The sequence below is a fragment of the Lacerta agilis genome, chromosome 1 (assembly GCF_009819535.1).
Source record: "Lacerta agilis isolate rLacAgi1 chromosome 1, rLacAgi1.pri, whole genome shotgun sequence".
Classification (NCBI taxonomy): domain Eukaryota; kingdom Metazoa; phylum Chordata; class Lepidosauria; order Squamata; family Lacertidae; genus Lacerta; species Lacerta agilis.
The window spans coordinates 111,590,607-111,611,151 of record NC_046312.1 but is presented as its reverse complement, the minus strand read 5'-3'; the positions used below and the strand labels follow the sequence as shown (position 1 = coordinate 111,611,151).

Genomic DNA, 20,545 nt, shown 5'->3' with positions numbered 1-20,545 from the left:
AGGCTCTGCTCCGCATACTAACAACTCAGATTCCTTCCCTTATGCCTATGTTTGGCGAAGTGCATTTGTTTCAGACTGTGCAGGTCAAATGATTGATAGGAAGCTTTGCAAAGGAGCTTCAGCACCTGCTGAGACCTGCTACTTCGCTGCAATATGTCCTTAGGCAAAAACACGTGGGCAATAATATTTTAAATCATGACATTTTGATTAAGCAAAACGCAACACAATAAGGTGTTTGATATTATAAAGTCTACAAAATCAGACACCTCTTACTATTTTCAGTGCCCATTAAATTGTTAAACTGACTGACCGGCTTTTCAAGCTTACTTATTCTGCAAATTGAATAAAACTCTGGTGTACCTTCAACTGCAGCACCTTCCTTTTCTCTGGAGATAATATAAGTAACTTTTTCTTCCAATAATGTTTTCTCATGAACTGCAGGAGCTTTAAAGATATTAGTTTTCTCTTAGTTGGTTTAAATTTTTTTTTTTTATAACATCTTTAAACGCAAGACAACAAAAACACAGAGAAAAGAATAACTAAACGAATTCTTTTTCCATTTTAAATACTTCAGGGGCAGAATATCATTTTAATGATTTCCTACCCAGGAAAGAAGGGGATAATGAGCAATTTAAATTTAATAAAGTGGCTTGACTGATAAAATACATTTTCTAATGTCAGCTATACCTCTTTTCCTTTATGCAATAAATGCCATCACTTTATTTAGGACATCTTCCAATCACAGCTGTTGTCAACATAGTCTACAGATTTTTGTAAGCCAAATGAAAGTGTTTTCTCCAGATTTCATAGGATTTATGATACACTTGTGCCAAGAATATCTAAGGGCCTTACTGCTGTGATCTAAGCACACTGATCATGCAATTACACTGATGGAGATATACTTTTTTTGTTCTTGCCTATTCAAAATTCCATCTACCTTTTACTGTGGGAGGTTCTTCAGCTTCATAGGTAGTGACGGATACTTTTTCTTCAGGGACAGCTCTCTTGGGAATGACAGGCACTTTAAAGATAGAGCATGTACTCAAGCTTATTTGGGGAAATACACACTTGTAAAATAATGTGCACATTGCTGAAAGTTCTCTTCTGAGGCGTTAGTGAGAACACCAAAGATGAGAACACAGGAATGTCAACATTCTTTCTGTCTTACTACTGAATCTACCTTTAGTTGGTGAAGGCTCTTTTCTTTTGGGAACAGTCTTAGGCACTTTTTCTTCGGGAACAGCTTTCTTAGGTATCTCAGGCACTTTAAAGATACAATACTTTTGTTTAGTTATTTATGACTCTTACACGAATGCTATATACATAATTACAAAGGAAGGGAACACAAAACACAAGGACACACCATGAATACGTACACATACAGAACAAACAACATACCAATGAAGGCACACAACACATTTATACAAAATACACAGAGAGAAGATGGAAAGATACACAAGATAGCGAAGAGTGAATGTACCTTTAGGTGGCGGAGTCACTTCTTTCTTAGGAACAGCAAGAGGTACTTTTTCTTCTGGTTTCTTTTTTGCTGTGGGCACTTTAAAAACATGTATTTCTTTTAAGAACTTGCCATTCTTTGAATTATGAATCAAGTGCAAGAATAAACAAAACAGACTTAAAATGCCACACAAAATGACAGGAAGGGGTTTTTAAAAAACGACACAGACGCATAGGGGCAATATTGATTAAATGTCAAGTTCGACAGAGAAGGAAAAAAATTGTCTATCCTAGTTTGTTAGCTATACTGATCTGCCTTCTCTTATCTAGTTGCTTACATATATGGGAAACTGTTCCACTAAACGTAATGAAACTTAGGTGGTTTGGAACCACAATCCAACTATACCCTCTCTCAAGCCCCATTCTTCCTCTGGAAAGCCACTTTGGAAGGTCTCCTCCCCTGGCAGCTGAACACACATGGTTGCCGGCTGATGGGGAATTCCCCCCAGTTGTCACAGCCATGGGCACAACTTTCTGCCCAGCAAAGCCAGGTTCACATTGACCAATCAGAGGCCCAAGCTGGGGGAGTTCCTCACTAGCTGGCCAGGCATTGGCTTAACAGAACTGAGGAAAAGCTATCAGATGTGTACATAGCTCATGCCCTTGGACAGTTCAGCTCACAGGTTTGTATCCAACTCAGAGCAGACACAGTGAAATTAATGGGCCTATGTTAGTCATGACCTTTAATTTCATTGGGGCTGTTATGACTATGACTAACAATGGATACAACCCATAGTGACATATTAAAATTAATGTCCTATCTGCGTTCTTAACAGCTAGTGAAAATTGAAATGTAAGGACAATGGTCACCCATAAGGGCATCTGATTTTTCAGGGGATGCAAAGGAACAGATTCAGCAGCTTTATGTACCTTTAACTGGTGGAGCTTCTTTTTTAGGTACAGCAACTTTTTCTTTTTCTTCAGCAATGGCTCTTTTAGGCACCTCAGGCACTTGAAAAACATTTTATGAAGGAGTTTTTAGTTATTTACAAAGAAACCAAATTGCCAAATTCAGAAGACTGTAATCACAATTACAGAAGAAGTCTCTAATCATTAAAGGAGGATACACCCATCATTAGCTTTTGAACTCTTCAGTAACAACAGCACAGTTGGTTTGACCCACTCTGGGAATCCTGTCCCTCAAATGGAATCTTGTGAGCACAAAAGCAGGGAACACTGGGGTGGATTTTTTGGGGAGGGGAAATTTGGGCATTCAAAAGAAGGTTCAATCTCAGGGCAGCAACAGACAACAGGTAAATGAAGAATTAATATACCTATTGCTGGTGGAACCTCATACACTTCCTCATATTCTTCAATCTCCTTGGTCTCCCGAACCTCTTCATAGTACTCAAGTTCCTCCGGTTCTGGAGCTTCTTCATACTGTTCAAATTCTTCTGGAGCTTCCTCGTATTGCTCGACTTCAGGTTCTTCTGGAGCTTCTTCATATCTTTCAGGTTCTGGAGCTTCCTCATATTCTTCAGGTTCTTCACCCTCTTCTACCTCAAGAAACTCCTCAGTCTTCTCATAGGTCTCATATTTCTCATATTCTTCATAGAAGTATTTTTCAAGAGTGACCTGTTCTTCAGGGATCGGTTTCTTATGTAGCACAGGCACTTTAAAGATAGCATTAATTTTTCATTATTTCAAAGACTTGCTGGTGCATAAGCATACAAAGCAAACATAGAAAGAAAACCACCCAAAGTTATCAAATAATTACAAGAAGGTTTTTTAAAAAAATAAAATAAAAAGGATACCTGTATTGCTAGTAGCCAATAGTAATAGACTAGAAGATGTTAGAAAAGATTAACAATAAATTCCCTTTACAAGATATTTAGAGATGCACAAAAACAAACTTAAATCAAAGAAAATTCTTCCACCTAACAAGAGATATTTTTTTCCTCAGATGTTAAAAAATACAGTGCTGTTTTAGGTAGGCATTTTTAAATTGTTTACAAAGTATAAGAAAACCACATAATTCATAAAACAAGAATAAAAAATGAATGCAAGAAGTTACTAACGTATATTTGACAGACTATGCGAAAACACACATATAATTAGTAATATGAAATAAGAATGTTATAACACAGATAAGAAGAGGTGTACCTTTGGCAGGTGGAGCCTCTACTTTTTTAGGCGGAGCAGTTGGTACCTTCTTTTCAGGGACAACTTTCTTGGGTACCTCAGGCACTTTAAAGACATGACACCGCTACTTTAGCTTTTATATATATATTGCACAGTATCAGTCAAACTACTAGATAGCAAGCAACATACAGTCATACAAGATGACACAAATCACTACGCTGATTTCGGATGCTATCCTATACCCATTTCCCTGGGCGTAAGTCCTATTGATCCCAATGGGACTTAATTCTGAGTCGAAATGTATAGGATGGCATTGTTTAGTAGGTTCAAGTTCAAACGTGATGGGACAACAACAACAAATTGACTGGTTAATGGCATGATTATTGTTATCATCTTATGCACCCATATGTATAGATTTATGGATATACCTTTCTCTGGTGGAGCTGCCACCTTTTTAGGAACAGGTACTTTATCTTCTGGGACAGGTTTGGGAACTTCAGGCACTTTAAAGAATATTGAGTTATTTTAAGAATTTGGTCTTGAGCCAACACATAGGACATTGCAACATTTAAGAGCTATTCTATTCAGACAACTTTGCCATATCCCCAAAAGTGAACATCAGGTATGACGTACGGCAACCCTACTTTAATAGAAGAAGAAGAAGAAGAAGAAGAAGAAGAAGAAGAGGAGGAGGAGGAGGAATTTGGATTTGATATCCCGCTTTTCACTACCCTAAGGAGTCTCAAAGCGGCTAACATTCTCCTTTCCCTTCCTACCCCACAACAAACACTCTGTGAGGTGAGTGGGGCTGAGAGACTTCAGAGAAGTGTGACTAGCCCAAGGTCACCCAGCAGCTGCATGTGGAGGAGCGGAGACACGAACCCGGTTCCCCAGATTACGAGTCCACCACTCTTAACCACTACACCACACTGGTTCTCATTATATATAATAGCTAATTATAATATATAATAGCTAATTAATTAATACAAATGGTTATCAGTGTATGGACAAAAAAATTTTTTTTTGCACACCGTTTTAAAGATTGGATATACCTTTTTTGGGAGGAGCTGGCACCTTTTTGGCAACAGGAACTTTTTCCTCCGGAACAGGCTTAGGAACCTCAGGCACTTTAAAGACAGCATAGACTCAATTTAAAGGCACCACACAAACAAACATATAAGACTTCACAGCATTGTTAGCTATGTGTTTTAATGCTCCTAGACATAATGATAATTTCTATACTTAAAGTAAGTATTAGAAGCATTCTGGTTTTGATATATGGCTCTACCTTTCGCTGGAGGAGGCGGCACCTTTTTGGGAACGGGCACTTTCTCTTCAGGGACGGGTTTAGGAACCTCGGCCACTTTAAAAAAAAGCATGATAGTGTTTTGAGAATATGTTAAAAAAAAAATCCTCAGTGCTAACACAGCACCAAAAAGCACCAAGAACAGGAAGTTGTGTACAAAAAGCAAGAAATGAACAAGCACTTCAACAATTCAAGAACTCAACAGACAATATTCTGCCGGTAAGCAGTTTTCCATACGTTGCAAACAGACAAAAGTGACACAGGACAAACATGTGCTATACACATTTTGAAATATTTCCTGCACGCAGCTTAAATCCCCCTGAATTCACTGGCAAACAAGAAGTTTCTTTTTATCTTCTGGAAGGTCAGGTTGTTAGTACAACTGAAGAAAACATACACTAATTCTTTGTTACTGAATGTACTAATTCTTTGTTACTGAATGTACTAAATCTTTGTTACTCAATGTACCTTTTGCAGGAGGAGGCTCCACCTTTTTGGGAACAGCTGCAGGGACTCTCTTTTCTGGGACGACTTTCTTTGGCACTTCTGGGACTTTAAACACATATTTCCGGATTAAGAATTTTGTTTTTAATCCACTTCGGAAAGAGATACATAGCTCACGTTGGGGTTGGGGCGGGGCGGGGAGCACAAACTCAGGTCACAGCATAGGCCACAATCCAAGAATCTGCTTTAGGGTTTCCGTAACAGAATTTGTGACTATTCCTCTCGGAACAGCAGCCATGCCATATCACACACTACATTTGAAATTTCGCGGAGTTTCAAAAACAATTTGTGAAACGGTATGTGGGCCTTTGTTTGTGATAACTTAACAATGCACAGCAATCCTATTCATGTTTACTTAGGAGTAAATCCCACAGTGTTCAAAGAAGTATCATTATACCAAATCAGATCATGAGTTAAGGTTAAGGAATCGGGTCTGGAGCTTTTTACAACTGGGTACCCTGTTAAAGGGGTCTGGGAAGGGAGATTGCTGTCCAGAGGTCACATGGAGGCCAATGGACCATAGCACCCCATTGAGAGGCGGCCCGGCGGGTAGCATCACACTTGATGTGTGTCAGGGTGTAACCTCTTGACCCAACTATCAACAACCAGCAGGCAGACTGGTTGATCTCAGATACCTACCCAATGTCTTCTCCAAAACCAGTTCACATGGTTTGCCCTATGCCCATTCACTTGGGAGTAATAGTTCATTGTCTCCAATGCTGTTTTACTGATTACCCAATGAAACTTCCCTGTTGTTTCCACCCACTTGCAGTGCCTCTCTGTGCACCCTTAAAATTCACATATGAAAGTCAGGGGAATATTTGAGCAGATTTTGGGGGGTCCATGGGAAAAAGGGTGGGAAAGGGAAGTCCCACTGAATGAGGAAAACTCTGCTTGCCCAGAATTTGGTAAGCCTAGCAGAATTTATTCCTGAGTAAACATGCATAAGATCAGATTGCATGGCTTTTAGAGAACAAAAGCAAACAACACAGATAATATTATTGCTCTTATTTTTAAAAGAGGTCTTTGATAAGGATAATGATGAGCTGAATGTACCTTTTTCAGGTATAGCTTCTTCTTCTTCAGGTATATAAACAGGTGCTTCTTCTGGGACAGGCTCCTTTGGTATGTGCGGCACTTCAAAGATTTAATGTGAAGAATGTGATTCATGGGTTTGTTGTGACAAATAAAGAGACAGAAATAGAAAGAGCTGACAGGCAAGGGACAACAACTATATTTGACATACACAAGCATCACATCTAAGATTAAAGAAGCATGAGATCAAGAAGACTGATTATGATTGGGTTGATATACCTTTAGCTGGTGGAGGTTCTGGTTTTTTGGGCACAGTGAGAGGCACCTTTGCTTCAGACACAGCTTTCTTGGGTATCTCAGGCACTTTAAAGACACCAAGAAACAGACTTTGTATGCACATTGTATCACAAAAAAGGAAGAACAGATGTAGCAGAAGACAAAACATAAAAACCATTGATATCTCAGGTGGGTGTGTCTGTGGTTGCAAATCTACACGTCCTTGTTGCTTCTGCATGGTTAATATTGCTTGGTGCAATATTCCGCACATATCTCTGTGTTAAACCATGGGTAAAGCACTTACACATGTATGTATAATCTATATCTTTCAAATATTATTTCAGGTACCTTTAGGTGGAGCGGGCTCTGGTTTTTTGGGGACCGCAACAGGCACTTTCTCTTCTGGCACGGCTTTTTTCGGCACGGCCGGCACTTTAAAAAGATTAATTTGCAGATTGATTTTACTCTTTCCAGCATTGAGACACCACAAAGCAAAAGAACTAAAAGAAGAACGTGCTGCTTCTGAACCACAAGGGCAAGGGAATTTGCAGATCTGCTCTTAATGAAACCACCAGGTTTTTCTCACTGATGTAATGTTCCTTTAATATTTATATTTACAAGCCCACCCTTCATTGTATTGACCACCCAGGGGAGGTACAACAAACTACAGCCCTGCTATGTAATGTAGCAGGTCAATTGCTTACAACAAGGCTTCCCAAACTTGAGTCACCAGCTGTTTTTGGATTACAATGCCCACCATCCCTAGCTAGCAGAACCAGTGGTCAGGGATGATGGGCATTGTAGTGCAAAAAAACAAAAACAAAAAACCAGCTGGAAACCCAAGTTTGGGGAAACCCTGGTTTAAAAGGATGACCAGGTGAACAAGGGGGATGATACCTTTAGCGGGAGGAGCTTCCACTTTTTTAGGAACAGGTACTTTCTCTTCAGGGACCACTTTCTTGGGCACTTCAGGCACTTCAATTGAAAGAGACAGTACTTTGAGCATAGAATTTGGTTTCCAAACGAAGATGGAGAACAGTGACACAAAACACAAGAAGACATTCACCAAGAAGATTTTTGTTGTTGAAGAAAATAAACAAGAAGTTACATTTAACAGCATTAAAGGACTATTAACACAATTATTGTTTTCGGTTTGCACGGCAATTTTACCACATAAAACGTGCCCAAAGTGGGTCGTGACACAACATCAACACAACAGGAAAATCTAAGTACACCATTGCAATTAACAGCCTAGCTGTAGCCTAATAGGTAAGTTTATTTGCACAGGGCAAGCCTCACGCTGATTTACCTTTAGCTGGTGGGGCTTCTTTTCGTTTAGGAACCGGAACCTTTTCTTCCGGGACAGGTTTCTTTGGCACTTCCGGCACTTTAAAGATAGGGCAAGAGATTGTTGAGGACACCACACCATTCACACAGCACATTAAAACAGAGAGTCAACAAAGGGCACTGCTAGTGATATGTCTACAGTTGATACCCAGCCCACTAACACCACTGAGCCAACAAACTTAATGAACTGAAGGCAAGAGTTTGAGGATACCAAATGAAGAGATGATGTACCTTTTGCTGGAGGAGCTTCCTTCTTCTTGGGGACAGGTGCAGGAGGAGCCTTTTTCTCAGGGACGGGCTTCTTCGGTACCTCATGGACTTGAAGGATAGGATTGTATTTAAAAGAATGGACGCACCAAGATGCAACATAGGAACACAGCTGTATTGCAACGCTATGACATGACCCCCACAAGCTTGCTCCCTCTTCCCCCTTGCAGCCACTTGTACCCCCTGAAAATCCTATCCAGGGTGTTGTGGCTCCTTTCTGAATACTGTGAAATGGGCATATATAGCTGTTTTTTTTTAATATATATAATCAAGCCAGACCATTGGTCCATCTAGCTCCTCATTGTCAATTACAGTCGTACCTTGGATCCCGAATGCCATGGTACTTGGGACGTTTTGGCTCCTAAATTATGCAAACCTGGAAGTGACTGTTCTAGTTTGCAAACTATTTTTGGAAGCCAAATGTCTGATGGGGCTTCCGCAGCTTCCGATTGGCTACAGGAGCTTCCTGCAGCCAATCAGAAGCCGCACTTTGGTTTCCAAACGTTTTGAAAGTCGAAAGGACTTCCGGAACGGATTCCATTCGACTTCCAAGGTATGACTGTATAATGACAAACAGGGAGCATACTTAGTCCTACCTGGGAATGCCAGGGATTGAAACTAGGACCTTCTACATTCAAAGCAGATGTTTTACCACAAAGCCACAGTCTTTCCACAGATGGGGGTACTGGTGCTGGGAGGGGAGAGTAATTCTAAATCATAGATTCAAAGATAAGTTATTTAAGGGGAGGTCATGGAGGAGAAATTTCCCATCTCCTCTATGGTTAAGATACTTTGCTAGGCACATGGAGAGGGCTGGTTGGCAATGCAAGAACATGGGGACACTTTCGGATGCTAGACATTTTCTTCCTGATCTCACTATTCAGTAGATCATAGGTCAATGCTATCAGATGTTCTATATATACATTTGTAATCTATTTTACCCCAAAACTATATGCTGCTGTCTTCTCTGGTTATTTACTCCCTGGGAACTGTGGTGTCACAGGGTTTTGGCACACAACTAGCTTGCTGAATTGACATTTTATTCAACTTGGAGAAGCCTGGGTGGAAATGAAATATACTCCTGAGAGTTTTGCTAGGACTAAAGACACTGCCTTGCACGGACAAGCTCAGTGTTTCTGGGATATTCTCTAATTCAGCTACAGCTATTTCTACTTGCAACATGAGCTGCACCACACACATCTCATAACAAAGGAGAGCAAAATGAACCGAAAGCAAAAACCAAATAAATAACCAAGCAAACAAAAGCCAAAGCCAAACCAAGAGCATTTTTTTTAAATAAAAAAAGATCCTTTCTTTGTAATGCGCTTGTAAACTGGGATTTTACCTTTAGCTGGAGGAGGTGGAGGAGGCACTTCTTCCTCTTCCTCATACTCAGGAACTTCTTCATAATGAGGAACTTCCTCCTCTTCATATTGAGGTACTTCCTCCTTATATTGGGTGACTTCTTCCTCATATTGGGTGACTTCCTCCTCATAATGAGAGACTTCTTTCTCATATTGTGTGACCTCCTCCTCTTCATATTGTGTGACTTCCTCCTCTTCATATTGTGTGACTTCCTCCTCTTCATATTGGGGAGCCTCTTCCTCCTCTTCATATTGGGGAACTTCCACATGAACCACTTCTTTTCGAATAACAGTCTTACGGACTTCAGGCACTTAAAAAATACGAATTTTCAAGAGTCTTAGCTAACATATTATTAACGCATACTAAGAACCAAATTTCACTGCATTGAAAGAATCAAGCTAGGACAAGAACACTCAGATATACAGTAGCAGACAGTATACACTTATGGCACACAAAGAGCACACATTGGCACAATATTAAATGTACCTTTAGCTGGAGGTTTCTTCACTTTAGCGGCAATTGATATGGGCATTTTCTGTTTTGTGGGAATTCTCTCAGGTTCTTCAGAAACTTTAAAGACACAGTATATTTATGTTTCAGAGCTTTGATGGTAAAGGTACAGAAGGCCATAAAGAGCAGCAGGAAATTTGACAGAAACAAACATTTATGTTGCCAAACAAATAAACAAACATTTGGACAAGATGTGGCTAATGCATAGTTGCAGGTATAGTCATTATACATCTGTCTTCTTACTGGAGTAGTGCATATACACCATTTTGTTGTTAGGATCAGTAGAGTCTATATGTCTAACATATTGGAAAGCTGCCCATTTCTTCAGACGCCATTACTTATAAATACTCTAGACAGTAATCTACAGGATTTTTCAAGAGAACACATAGCAACTTTCATTGCAAGCTGCTATGGTAAATCGAATGGGTGGAAGTCATTAAAAGTCTGATTACATTAAGTGGGTATTATGCCAAGTCTCTGTTTAGGTTACTGACATTTTGAAGAAATTTCTATATTCTAGAAGAGATTATGTGGGAAGATTGAAGCCTTCAGCTTTATGGGATGGGACAAATGTAGCAGTCATCCAAGCCAAAAATGAACAAACAAACCAACAATTGATGCAAGCTATGAAATTTACTCTTTTGGAGGGTGGTGGGGGCCAAACAACCAAAAGTCAACTGCTATCTGTGGCTTTAGGCCAACAAACCACTTCTTTTTTGCCTCATCATGAATGAAGTTGAACACCCTCAGCAATTCTTACATGACTACTATCCTGCATCCGTGCTTTATATCAGTGAACTTCTTTAGTGAATTAGCACTTATACTAGTTTTGTTCTAGAACTAATAATTCTGCTAATACAAGAAAAGGACAGATTGGGTTGTTTCCAAAGATGCACCTCCACCGACGGGAAGTTGTGTGTTTTTTTTTTTTTTTAATAAAGTGGAGGCTTCTGTCAGCAGAACAGGGAAGGAAACATCAGTTTTCACCAAATTGCCTTCCCCCTCTGCATTCTCCATACCACCTCCCACAGAGCACATTTGTGGAGCAGAGGCATGGAAGCTACAAGAGCAAGAGGGATTTGGCAAAAATCACTTTCCTCACCGTTTGGCTGATGGAAGCCTCTAATGGATCAGTAGAACACCTTTAGATACACCTCATTTTAATATAAAAGTGCAAACTGAGGTGATACCCACATGCTTCCCAAAGGCATCTCATGAAACACTGTGAAAACAGGATGCTGAACTAGATGGGCCATTGGCCTGATCTAGTAGGCTCATTTTACATTTTCACCCTGCCATTAATCTATAAGGTGAATTGGTTAGGATTCCTGTTCTTCTACCCTGGTTGAGTTCATACCTGTATATGAAACTTCCTCCTCTGTATGAAGAGAAACAGACATTTCTTCCGAATACCCCCAGTGCTCTTCCACAACTATTATTAAAGACAGAGTAGTGAACTTTAGCATTTCTTATGGGAAGCACTATTTGAGTCAGACAACGGGAATTTCAATAAGATTGATTAACCAGTTACAAAACAAATGCAACTTTTAAGGCAAACCTTCTAGGTTTAAATAAAATAAATAAGTTGGGGGAGGGGAGTGCCCAAAACAATATCCTCTCAGATGTATTCGGAGCAGAAAAAAAAGAATTTCCTTAATAACTTAGGGTTGGATATGGGAATTAATAGGCAGGTTGTTAGCACATTAACTACTTGAGCTTTGATTTAGTTCACTTCAAAGCTTGTATACCTTTTTCTGGAGGGGCTGCTTTCCTTTTGGGGACAGCAATTGATATTTTTTCTTCAGAAACAACTGTCTTTGGAACTTCTGGCACTTAAAAGATAGCAAATGTAAGAAAACCACGTTATGAATTTAAAACCCTCTCTCTGAAGTGTTACAGTTGGTGGTCTTGTAAGAGGATTATAGACAAAGAAAACTTCATAGACATTTGATATCTCAAGATTTTCTATTACAGGAGACCAACATGACAACATAATATTAAGCAGACATACATTTAGCAAAAACCTGACAATACACTTAGATAATTAATTGGCCTGCTTTTGGTTTATGGAATTTGCTCTTTTTCAAGAACAGAAATAGTTATTTCTTATCCAAAGGCATCATAACATAAAATATTCACTGCAGAATTTTTAAACAGAAATAATATTTATGAAATCATTTATTTTCTTTTTTCTTTTTTTAAATAAAGGTCCAAAAGAGTGTACACTGCAGAAAACTTTCAAGAAGGACATTAAGATTTAGGACATCTTTTAACAGTGACAGAGAAATGTCACACAAAGCAAGAATGCAATAAGAGATCTAAAGCACATGACAGTTTTACCCACATAAAAATAATATTGCAAAAGACCGTACAAACTACACAGTCAATTCAACAAACTGCTGCAGATCAGCAAAGGCCAGCTGCTTGAAGTTGTGCAGGCAAAGTGCCTACAGGATTTCATTAACACTCGTGTTTCAAGTGCATTTGTTTTGACATAGAGCAGAACATTTCTGTGAAGTTTAGTCAAGTTTACTTTTTCCTTATCAGAAGCAGCTGGTTCACAACTCCAGCCTGTTTCTGATCTATTCAAAAGCTCTCTTGTACAGTCAGAGAAAGCAGATGTACCTTTAGCTGGCGGTGCCACAGCTTTCTTGGGAACCGGAATGGGGACTTTCTCCTCCGGCACAGCTTTCTTTGGCACAGCTGACACGTGAAAGATATTATTTATTTTCAGGTGACTTAAATTACGTACATGTGACAAATATAATCAGGTAACAAAACGATTCAAGGTACAGAGATCTCGACATTGTACATAAAACAAGAAAAGGAAATGCAGACTATTTAACATTATTAGACCACTAGGGCAAAAGATGGGATCCAAAGAGTTACCTTTGGCATGCCTGAAGAATCAGGCATGCTAAAAAAAAACCAACGGTTTATGTCAATTTTTTTTTTGTTTGAACAATAAATTCTTTCTCCCTCTGCTATATTCCTCTCCCATGCTATATCACAAATAGCCTTTGAAAGTTCATTCAGTTTCAAAAGTGGTTTGCTGTGTGTCATGGAGGGAGATATTTGAGGACTGAGTCCCCTGGGTTTCTCGCATTTGCTGTGCAGTTCTTTAGTTCCCAAGAAATCTTAAGATACATATATAAATTCCACAGAATTTAAAACTCTATATACCTCTTTTTGGTGGAGCCTCCTCCTTCTTAGTGACTGTTACTTTTTCTTCAGTGACAACCTTTTTCTTGTGTACTTCGGTCACTTAAAGACAACAAACAAAGGTAGGAATATTGCATGTGATTCCATGTCAGAATGACAGGAATATGTTTTGAATACAACCCAGTTCCATTTAAAAATATTGATTTATTATTTACCATATATAAAACATGAATGAGACAGTAAAAGAGACTGGGGAACTGACAACATTACTGAAAGAAGATTGAAAGAGGGGCCAATACATGGTGACGGTTCCTCAAGATATCAGTGTGCATAAAACCCAGATAATTCTTATGTGAAATGGACCAACAAAATATATACACAATGCTATCTAGACAAAACACATTACTGACATGATTTTGTGTGTGTTACCTTTGGGTGCTGGAGGTTCTTTTGCTTTAGGTGGTGCCCGTTCCTCAGGAGGAGCTTTCTTGGCCACTTAAAAATATTACATAATTTTATTATGTTGGAGTGATTTTAATATCAATAGGAAAACACATCAAGAACTTACAACACATACATTTCACTGAGTAAATGCACAGCCAGATTGCTTAGAGACAAGCAATTGCTCACACTTAATGCAAAAGAGATTAACATCAACTCAAATAGTTTAGATGACAGACGACAAAAAAAAAGCATTATGCCTAGGGTTACCATATTTCAAAAAGTAAAATCCAGGGCATGCTGAAAGTTGTTGAGCCTTTGAAATTCCGGTAATGTCTGAGAAAATACGGACGTATGGCAACCCTAATTTTGCCTAAGTGAAAAAAGCACTCTATATGTATACCTCTAGCTGGGGGAGCTTCCACTTTCTTGGGAACAGCAACTGGTGCTTTCTTTTCTGGTTCAGGTTTCTTCCGAACCTCAGGCACTTCAGGAAGAATATTTAAGTATCAGTTACGTTCGCTATGCATGTTATTCAAACAGTATAGAAAAATAAGACGAATCCATATTTCAATGAAAAATTCAGTTGAAATGTTCAGAGGCTAATTCTGTTTTATATACACATAGAAACACACACACACACACACACACACACACACACACACACACAGATAGACTCATCTCTGCACAGCAGAATAAAAAGATACACAAGGTATCTATGAAAGCAAAATAGGCCATTGTTGGCATTTAGAGTTTTTAACATTGAGAAAGGCACAGTAATTTGCAAACAGGTCCTTGCCAGTCAAAAAAAGATAGCTCATAATACTTTGAGCACAACAACAAAACAAAAAACCAAGCACAAATACAGTAGTAACAAGCATGGGACAGACAGCTGTCAAACATCTATATTGAAGAGTTGATACTATAATACCAAAGAGTTGCTGGTATACCTTTAACTGGTGGGACTTCTTCATGCACTGGCTCCTCAACGTAGTAGGCCTCTTCTGTTAATGTAAAGATATTAAGAATGTATAGTTGAATTGTTGACATGCACATGTTGATATAATTAACAAAACAGGAAAGTCACAGCTCTTACAAACACTCAGTGGATCACATATATTTACTTTTATCTCCTGTTACTCCTAGGACATGTGCAGGTAGGTTTACTCCAGGGATGGCCCTCTTGATATTGCTGGACTACAACTCCCATAATTCCTGACCATTGGCCATGCTAGCTGGGTCATTGGGAGTCCAACAAGCTCTGGAGGGCCACAGGTTTCCTATCCCTGCTTTTCTCTCAATAGAGGCCATACTCTCTTCTGATCATTTCATGAAAAAAAGTGAGTAGATTACTTCCCAGTTCCCATTGAAGTCAATGTAAACATCCACAGTGACTTCAGCAACAGATGACATATCTCAACTACCTTGAAAAGCTCACATCCATGAAAGTCACAGGTTCTTGTAATAAATAGGGGGAGCCTTATGAAATGGGGTATTAGATCACATCCTTTAATTCCATGGCTCTTGGAGCAATGGCTTTAGGTAAGTTAGAGTTCATGTACTTTTGTTTTGTTAAGTGCTAGGTGGCTAATATGAAGGTGACTAATATTTGGAATTATTTTATAATGATAAGCAAGTAATAAATCATATGAATGAAAGAATAAATAAATACATATTATCTCTTTCAAATATGTAGCTCTTTTTCTGTCTGTTTCTGGCGGTTCCGGCTTTCTTGGGAGAGTGATGAGGCTCTGAAAGTTGAGCCACCCTAAATAATATGTGTTATCTATGTAGGAATGTAGGGATCTTTTATTCTTATACAAATTGGCTTGCAGTGCTCTGCCTATATTTGTAAATTTGAGAAAAGAACAATTGGGTTCAATTCTGTATTTTCATGTGAAAATAAGAATGATGGGGGAAATAAGAAAAGAAAAAGTGTATGCACTCTTAAATTTACTCTTTTAAACCTTTTTTGGGTTCTGAACAAAGTAAATCATATCATAAGCAGCAAATGATTGGCTTAATTTCAAAAGGTCATTAAATAATTACATTCAATTCAGCCCAAAGGACATAATGGCAGATATTATATTATACCAACATTTGCTGCTGGCTGTTGAATTGAGGCATACCTGTTACTTCAGAAATCTCCTCCTCTCTCTCATAAGAGATCTCCTCTCTTTCATAAGAAATTTCCTCCTCCCTTTCATAAGAAATCTCCTCCTCTCTTTCATAAATTTCTTCTTCTTCCACTTCTTCCTCCTCCACCTCTTCAGGCCATTCTTCCACTGTTGATATTTTAAAGATGGGTTATTTTTAAATTTGCTGTGGGGTTAGATGTCCTATAACCACCCTTGCCAGGTCAGTGTAGTTACTACAAACAGGCGTATACCAAGGACATGAACTGACTTGCATACATAGAAACACACATTCATATCAACAGCAATTCTAGGGATCTCAGATCTTTCCCCATTGCAACAGGTACAGAAGAGAATTAATAGCAAAGTGTCTACATCAAAGTTAGCTACTGCAAGGGTCTGGATGACTTGCTAAGGTCTCCTGATCTATGGAATCCTGCATTGTGCCATGTGATGACTCCATCAGGGGACAGATTCTTACAAGAAAAAATCAGGTGGAGTTTAATGTAGGAAAACCCATGTCGCATTACAGGTGTCCTATGGGTCTTACACTGTGTACCCTTGCCCCTAAATCATGACTTCTTTCTGCAGAGTATGGAAAGTTGAAAGGATAATGGGTTAGATCCAAAGGTGATCTTTATTTGGAAGGAAACCTTTTCCAAGCATAGTTGGACTGCTTCTGATTTAATGGAAGAACGTTGAATGACAAAATCTACTCCAGTTCCATAGGAGCTCCTCCACTTGAACAGGGTCTCCTGTAAGACTTTGTGCAAGATTTACTTCTGCCACCATGACATAGGTGTGTCTGACTAGAATGGGGGGGCTGAGCCATGACTTTCACTGGGTGACTGGACCAATCACTATCTCTCAGCTTAACTCATCTCACTAGGTTGTTGCAAAAGCAAAATGAAAGGGGGGGGGGAGAGACCATGTATATCACCTTGAGATTCTTGGAAGAAAGGTGGGATAAAATGTAATGGATAAATAATAAATGCTATTGACATTCTGGGTAACCATGGAATTGGATCTGAAAAAAGACATTTCCTCTGAGGATCTTGCCTGGGTGTCAGATGTTATACAAATGTCCAGAGACACACAAACACAAAACTGTAATGGCAGATGTTAACAGGGAAGAGCAGTGAAGAGCAGCGACAACAAAAAGCACATGAAAAGAGTTAAATTCCTCACAATTCTAATTATTTGCAAATATACCTTCAGGTGGTGGAGCTTCCATTCTTTTAGAAATGGCAACAGATACTTTTTCTTCTGAAACAAATACTTTCTCTTCTAGAACAGCTCTCTTAGACACCTCAGGCACTTTAAAAGACATTAAAGGCATCGAGTTTTAATGGGGATATACAGATTCCTGACTGATATCCGAGGATGTTTGTCTGAACACTTGTTCAACTAACAAAGTGGACAAGTAAACTACATACTGTTCTTTACTATGCAACATACAAAGTAAAGCTAATACGGAACTGCAAAACAAACATAAACAAATCCTTCCCTCATGACAGGGATGGGGAAGTTTTCTCAGCCTGAGGGCTGCCTTCTCTTTGGAGCAACCTTCTGGGGGACACATATCAGTGGTGCACAGGGCCAGAGGCAAATGTAGAGAGAGGAACTAATGTGAATTTGACAGTAGGTCAGTTTGTACACACACTCACCAACCCTGCTTTATTATCCACCCATCTAAGCATCTACCCAGCCATGCAAAAATACCCAAGGAGGTAAAGGTAAAGGACCCATGCACAGTTAAATCCAGTCAAAGGCGACTATGGGGTTACGGCACTCATCTTGTTTTCCAGCTGAGGGAGCTGGAATTTGTCCACAGAAACCTTTTCTGGGTCACGTGGCCAGCATGACTAAACCGCTTCTGGCACAACAGAACACAGTGACAGAAACCAGAGTGCATGGAAACACCATTTACCTCCCCGTTGCAGCACTACCTATTTATTTCCCTGCACTGGTGTGCTTTCAAACAACAAGGTTGGCAGGAGCTGGGAGAGAGCAACAGGAGCTCACTCTGTCACAGGGATTTGAACTGCCAACCTTCTGACTGGCAAGCCCAAGGGGCTCAGTGGTTTAGACCACAGTGTCACCTGTGTCCCTTTACTCAAGGAGGATACAAAGCATGGCCAATGAGGTATGTGACCTTGGGAGGGTATGTGAGCTTGAGAAGACCAGATGGAGAAGCCCACAGGGCTTTATTTGGCCCTCAGATCTAAGGTTCCCCATTCCTGCCCTATGAGAATATGCTGAACAGTTGCGAGCAATGTGACATGGTACAAAACATAGAATGATGGTCAGCATACGAAAGAAAGGTAAAAGCTCTTTTAGATAATAAGACCATTGACCACTTAAATGCATACCTCTGGCTGGGGGAGCTTCCACTTTTTTGGGAACAGCAACAGGTAATTTTTCTTCAGGGACGACTTTCTTAGGTACCTCAGGCACTTTAAAGAGACCATTTAGTTTTAGAATTTTTTTGAAGTGGCAAGAATGATGTTAAAAGTACAGACTTCAGCTATAAAGAAGAGGCGGCAACTAAAAAGATACAGAGGACATTTAAATAATGGTGCCGATGTAAAAGTCTCTCTGTTTTGTTTTGTTTGTTTGTTTTGAAGGATAGCATACCTTTAGCTGGAGGAGCTTCTTCCCTTTTGCGTAGCCGGGGCACTTTTTCTTCAGGAACCGCTTTCTCGGGTACTTTTAATAATGTTAAAATAAGAATATGTAAGAATATGTAGAGACTAAGAGATAATGATGGCTATTATCAACAACCATACACAAACATATGCTGCATAGGACTCAAATACGAAATGAACATACACATGATTAAGAGGAACATGCAAAGAGAGAAACAAAAGAGTCTTGAGATTTATTCTTAGATATTTTTCAAATATATAAGATATGAGTCTTGTACCTTTGGGTGGGGAAGGCACTTTCTTCTTTGGAACAGGAACCTTTTCTTCTACTTTCTTAGGTACCTCTGGCACTTTGAAAAAAAACACCAGATTTATGAATATTGGGATCAAATATTGTTAACTATTATAAAGTGAGGAGCAGGGTCCTATATCAAGTTGTGAGACCACTTACAATTGAACCGGGCAATTTACTGAATTTAGATGTGTTACGATCACATTTAGATGTGTTACGATCACATTGCACACCATCCCTTTAGTATTTTGGTGTTTAACTGAAGAACATTTGCTAATGAAGATGCTGTTTAGCAAAACAAACAAATATAGGAAGACAACGTTTACGACACGAAAACAATCACTGCTGAGGGACCTCAGATCTTTTCACGGCACGTCATTTGCAGCAACAAATGAAAAGAGCTGCTTATGAGCGGTGGTATCATACCTTTAGCAGGTGGCTCCACTTTTTTAGGAACGGGAACAGGTGCTTTTTCTTCTGGGACTGGCTTTTTAGGTACTTCGGGCACTTTAAAGATACCAAAAGCAGATTCTGAGAATCACCCGAACACATAACAACTGATCGATGACACCTCACATTTAGTGATTATATTTCACAACAAGGGAAGAGGTGGTATTTTGGAAAGGAATGCTCTAACCCAGAAGAAACTCCATTTAGGATTCCCTGTGGGCAGCAGCCCAAACATCCACATATTCAACACATTAGCTTTGGTAACCAAACACAGAAAGACGCTGGATTTGTACAACTCATTCCAAACAGTGATTGCATAAGGGGGGACAAAACACAAGGGACATTGGTTCTTTGGGTGACATTCGTTTCAAGAAAAGTACCTTTAGCTGGGGGTGCCACTTCTTTCTTGGGAACAGCAGCAGGCTTTCTTTCTTCTGGTGCAGGTTTCTTAGGCACCTCTGGCACTTGATCATTAAAAAAAGAGAGGTTTTAGAACTTGGAACTCCTGTTTGAGGCCCGACATCCAAGATTGCACAGAAATATATGGAGAGAAGCAGAAGCCAGATAAATGGCAAATAAAGGCATCAGGCTAAATCTGTTAATAGGTAAGAGTAATCTGTCATGAAAAAAGCTGCACTGGGCGTACATCCCATTTTGATCCACATAATTGAGTGCCCGTATTAGTACCTTCTATACGCGGCATGCAAATCTAACAGTTATCGTACCATGCAGAAGATATTACGTTAACAAAGCGAAATTTGGCAAATGTGCTGGGGGCTGGAAAACACTGCCAGCTTTTATGCCTCGCCGGTTGCAAGGGCATGCGTGCAGCCAATGTCCTCTCAGCCTGCAAGACACACACCCCGGAAGAGGCCACTGATTGGCCAATTTGAGATGCAGCATCTGGCGGGAACACAAACCAGATGCCCAGATGGCCAGGGGGGATTTCCCCAATGGCTGCCTGGCCATGTGTGCTCTGTTCTCACTGCCCAGGGATAGCGGCTGAGCACGAGGGACCACAACAGGCACCCACCCAGGAAGGGGTAAGCAGCATCCATTATGTTACAAAGCAAAATTTAGCAAATGAATATTTGCCCGTCGCTAAAGTACATGTATATTATATACACTTTGCTTGCAGAAAAAGACCACAAAGCCACCTAAGTAACATATGGATGGACACATTTAGGAGTATGGAAGAGAAGAGTTA

General features: G+C 39.6%; 1 protein-coding gene across 1 annotated transcript in view; it reads right to left on the bottom strand.

The window, feature by feature from the left end:
- Positions 1 to 20,545, bottom strand: part of TTN (titin) — a 286,732-nt gene that overhangs the window by 141,463 nt on the left and 124,724 nt on the right. Inside the window, 1 exon segment of the mRNA XM_033167307.1 lies at positions 7,070 to 7,153. Coding sequence (XP_033023198.1) covers positions 7,070 to 7,153 — 84 coding nt within the window.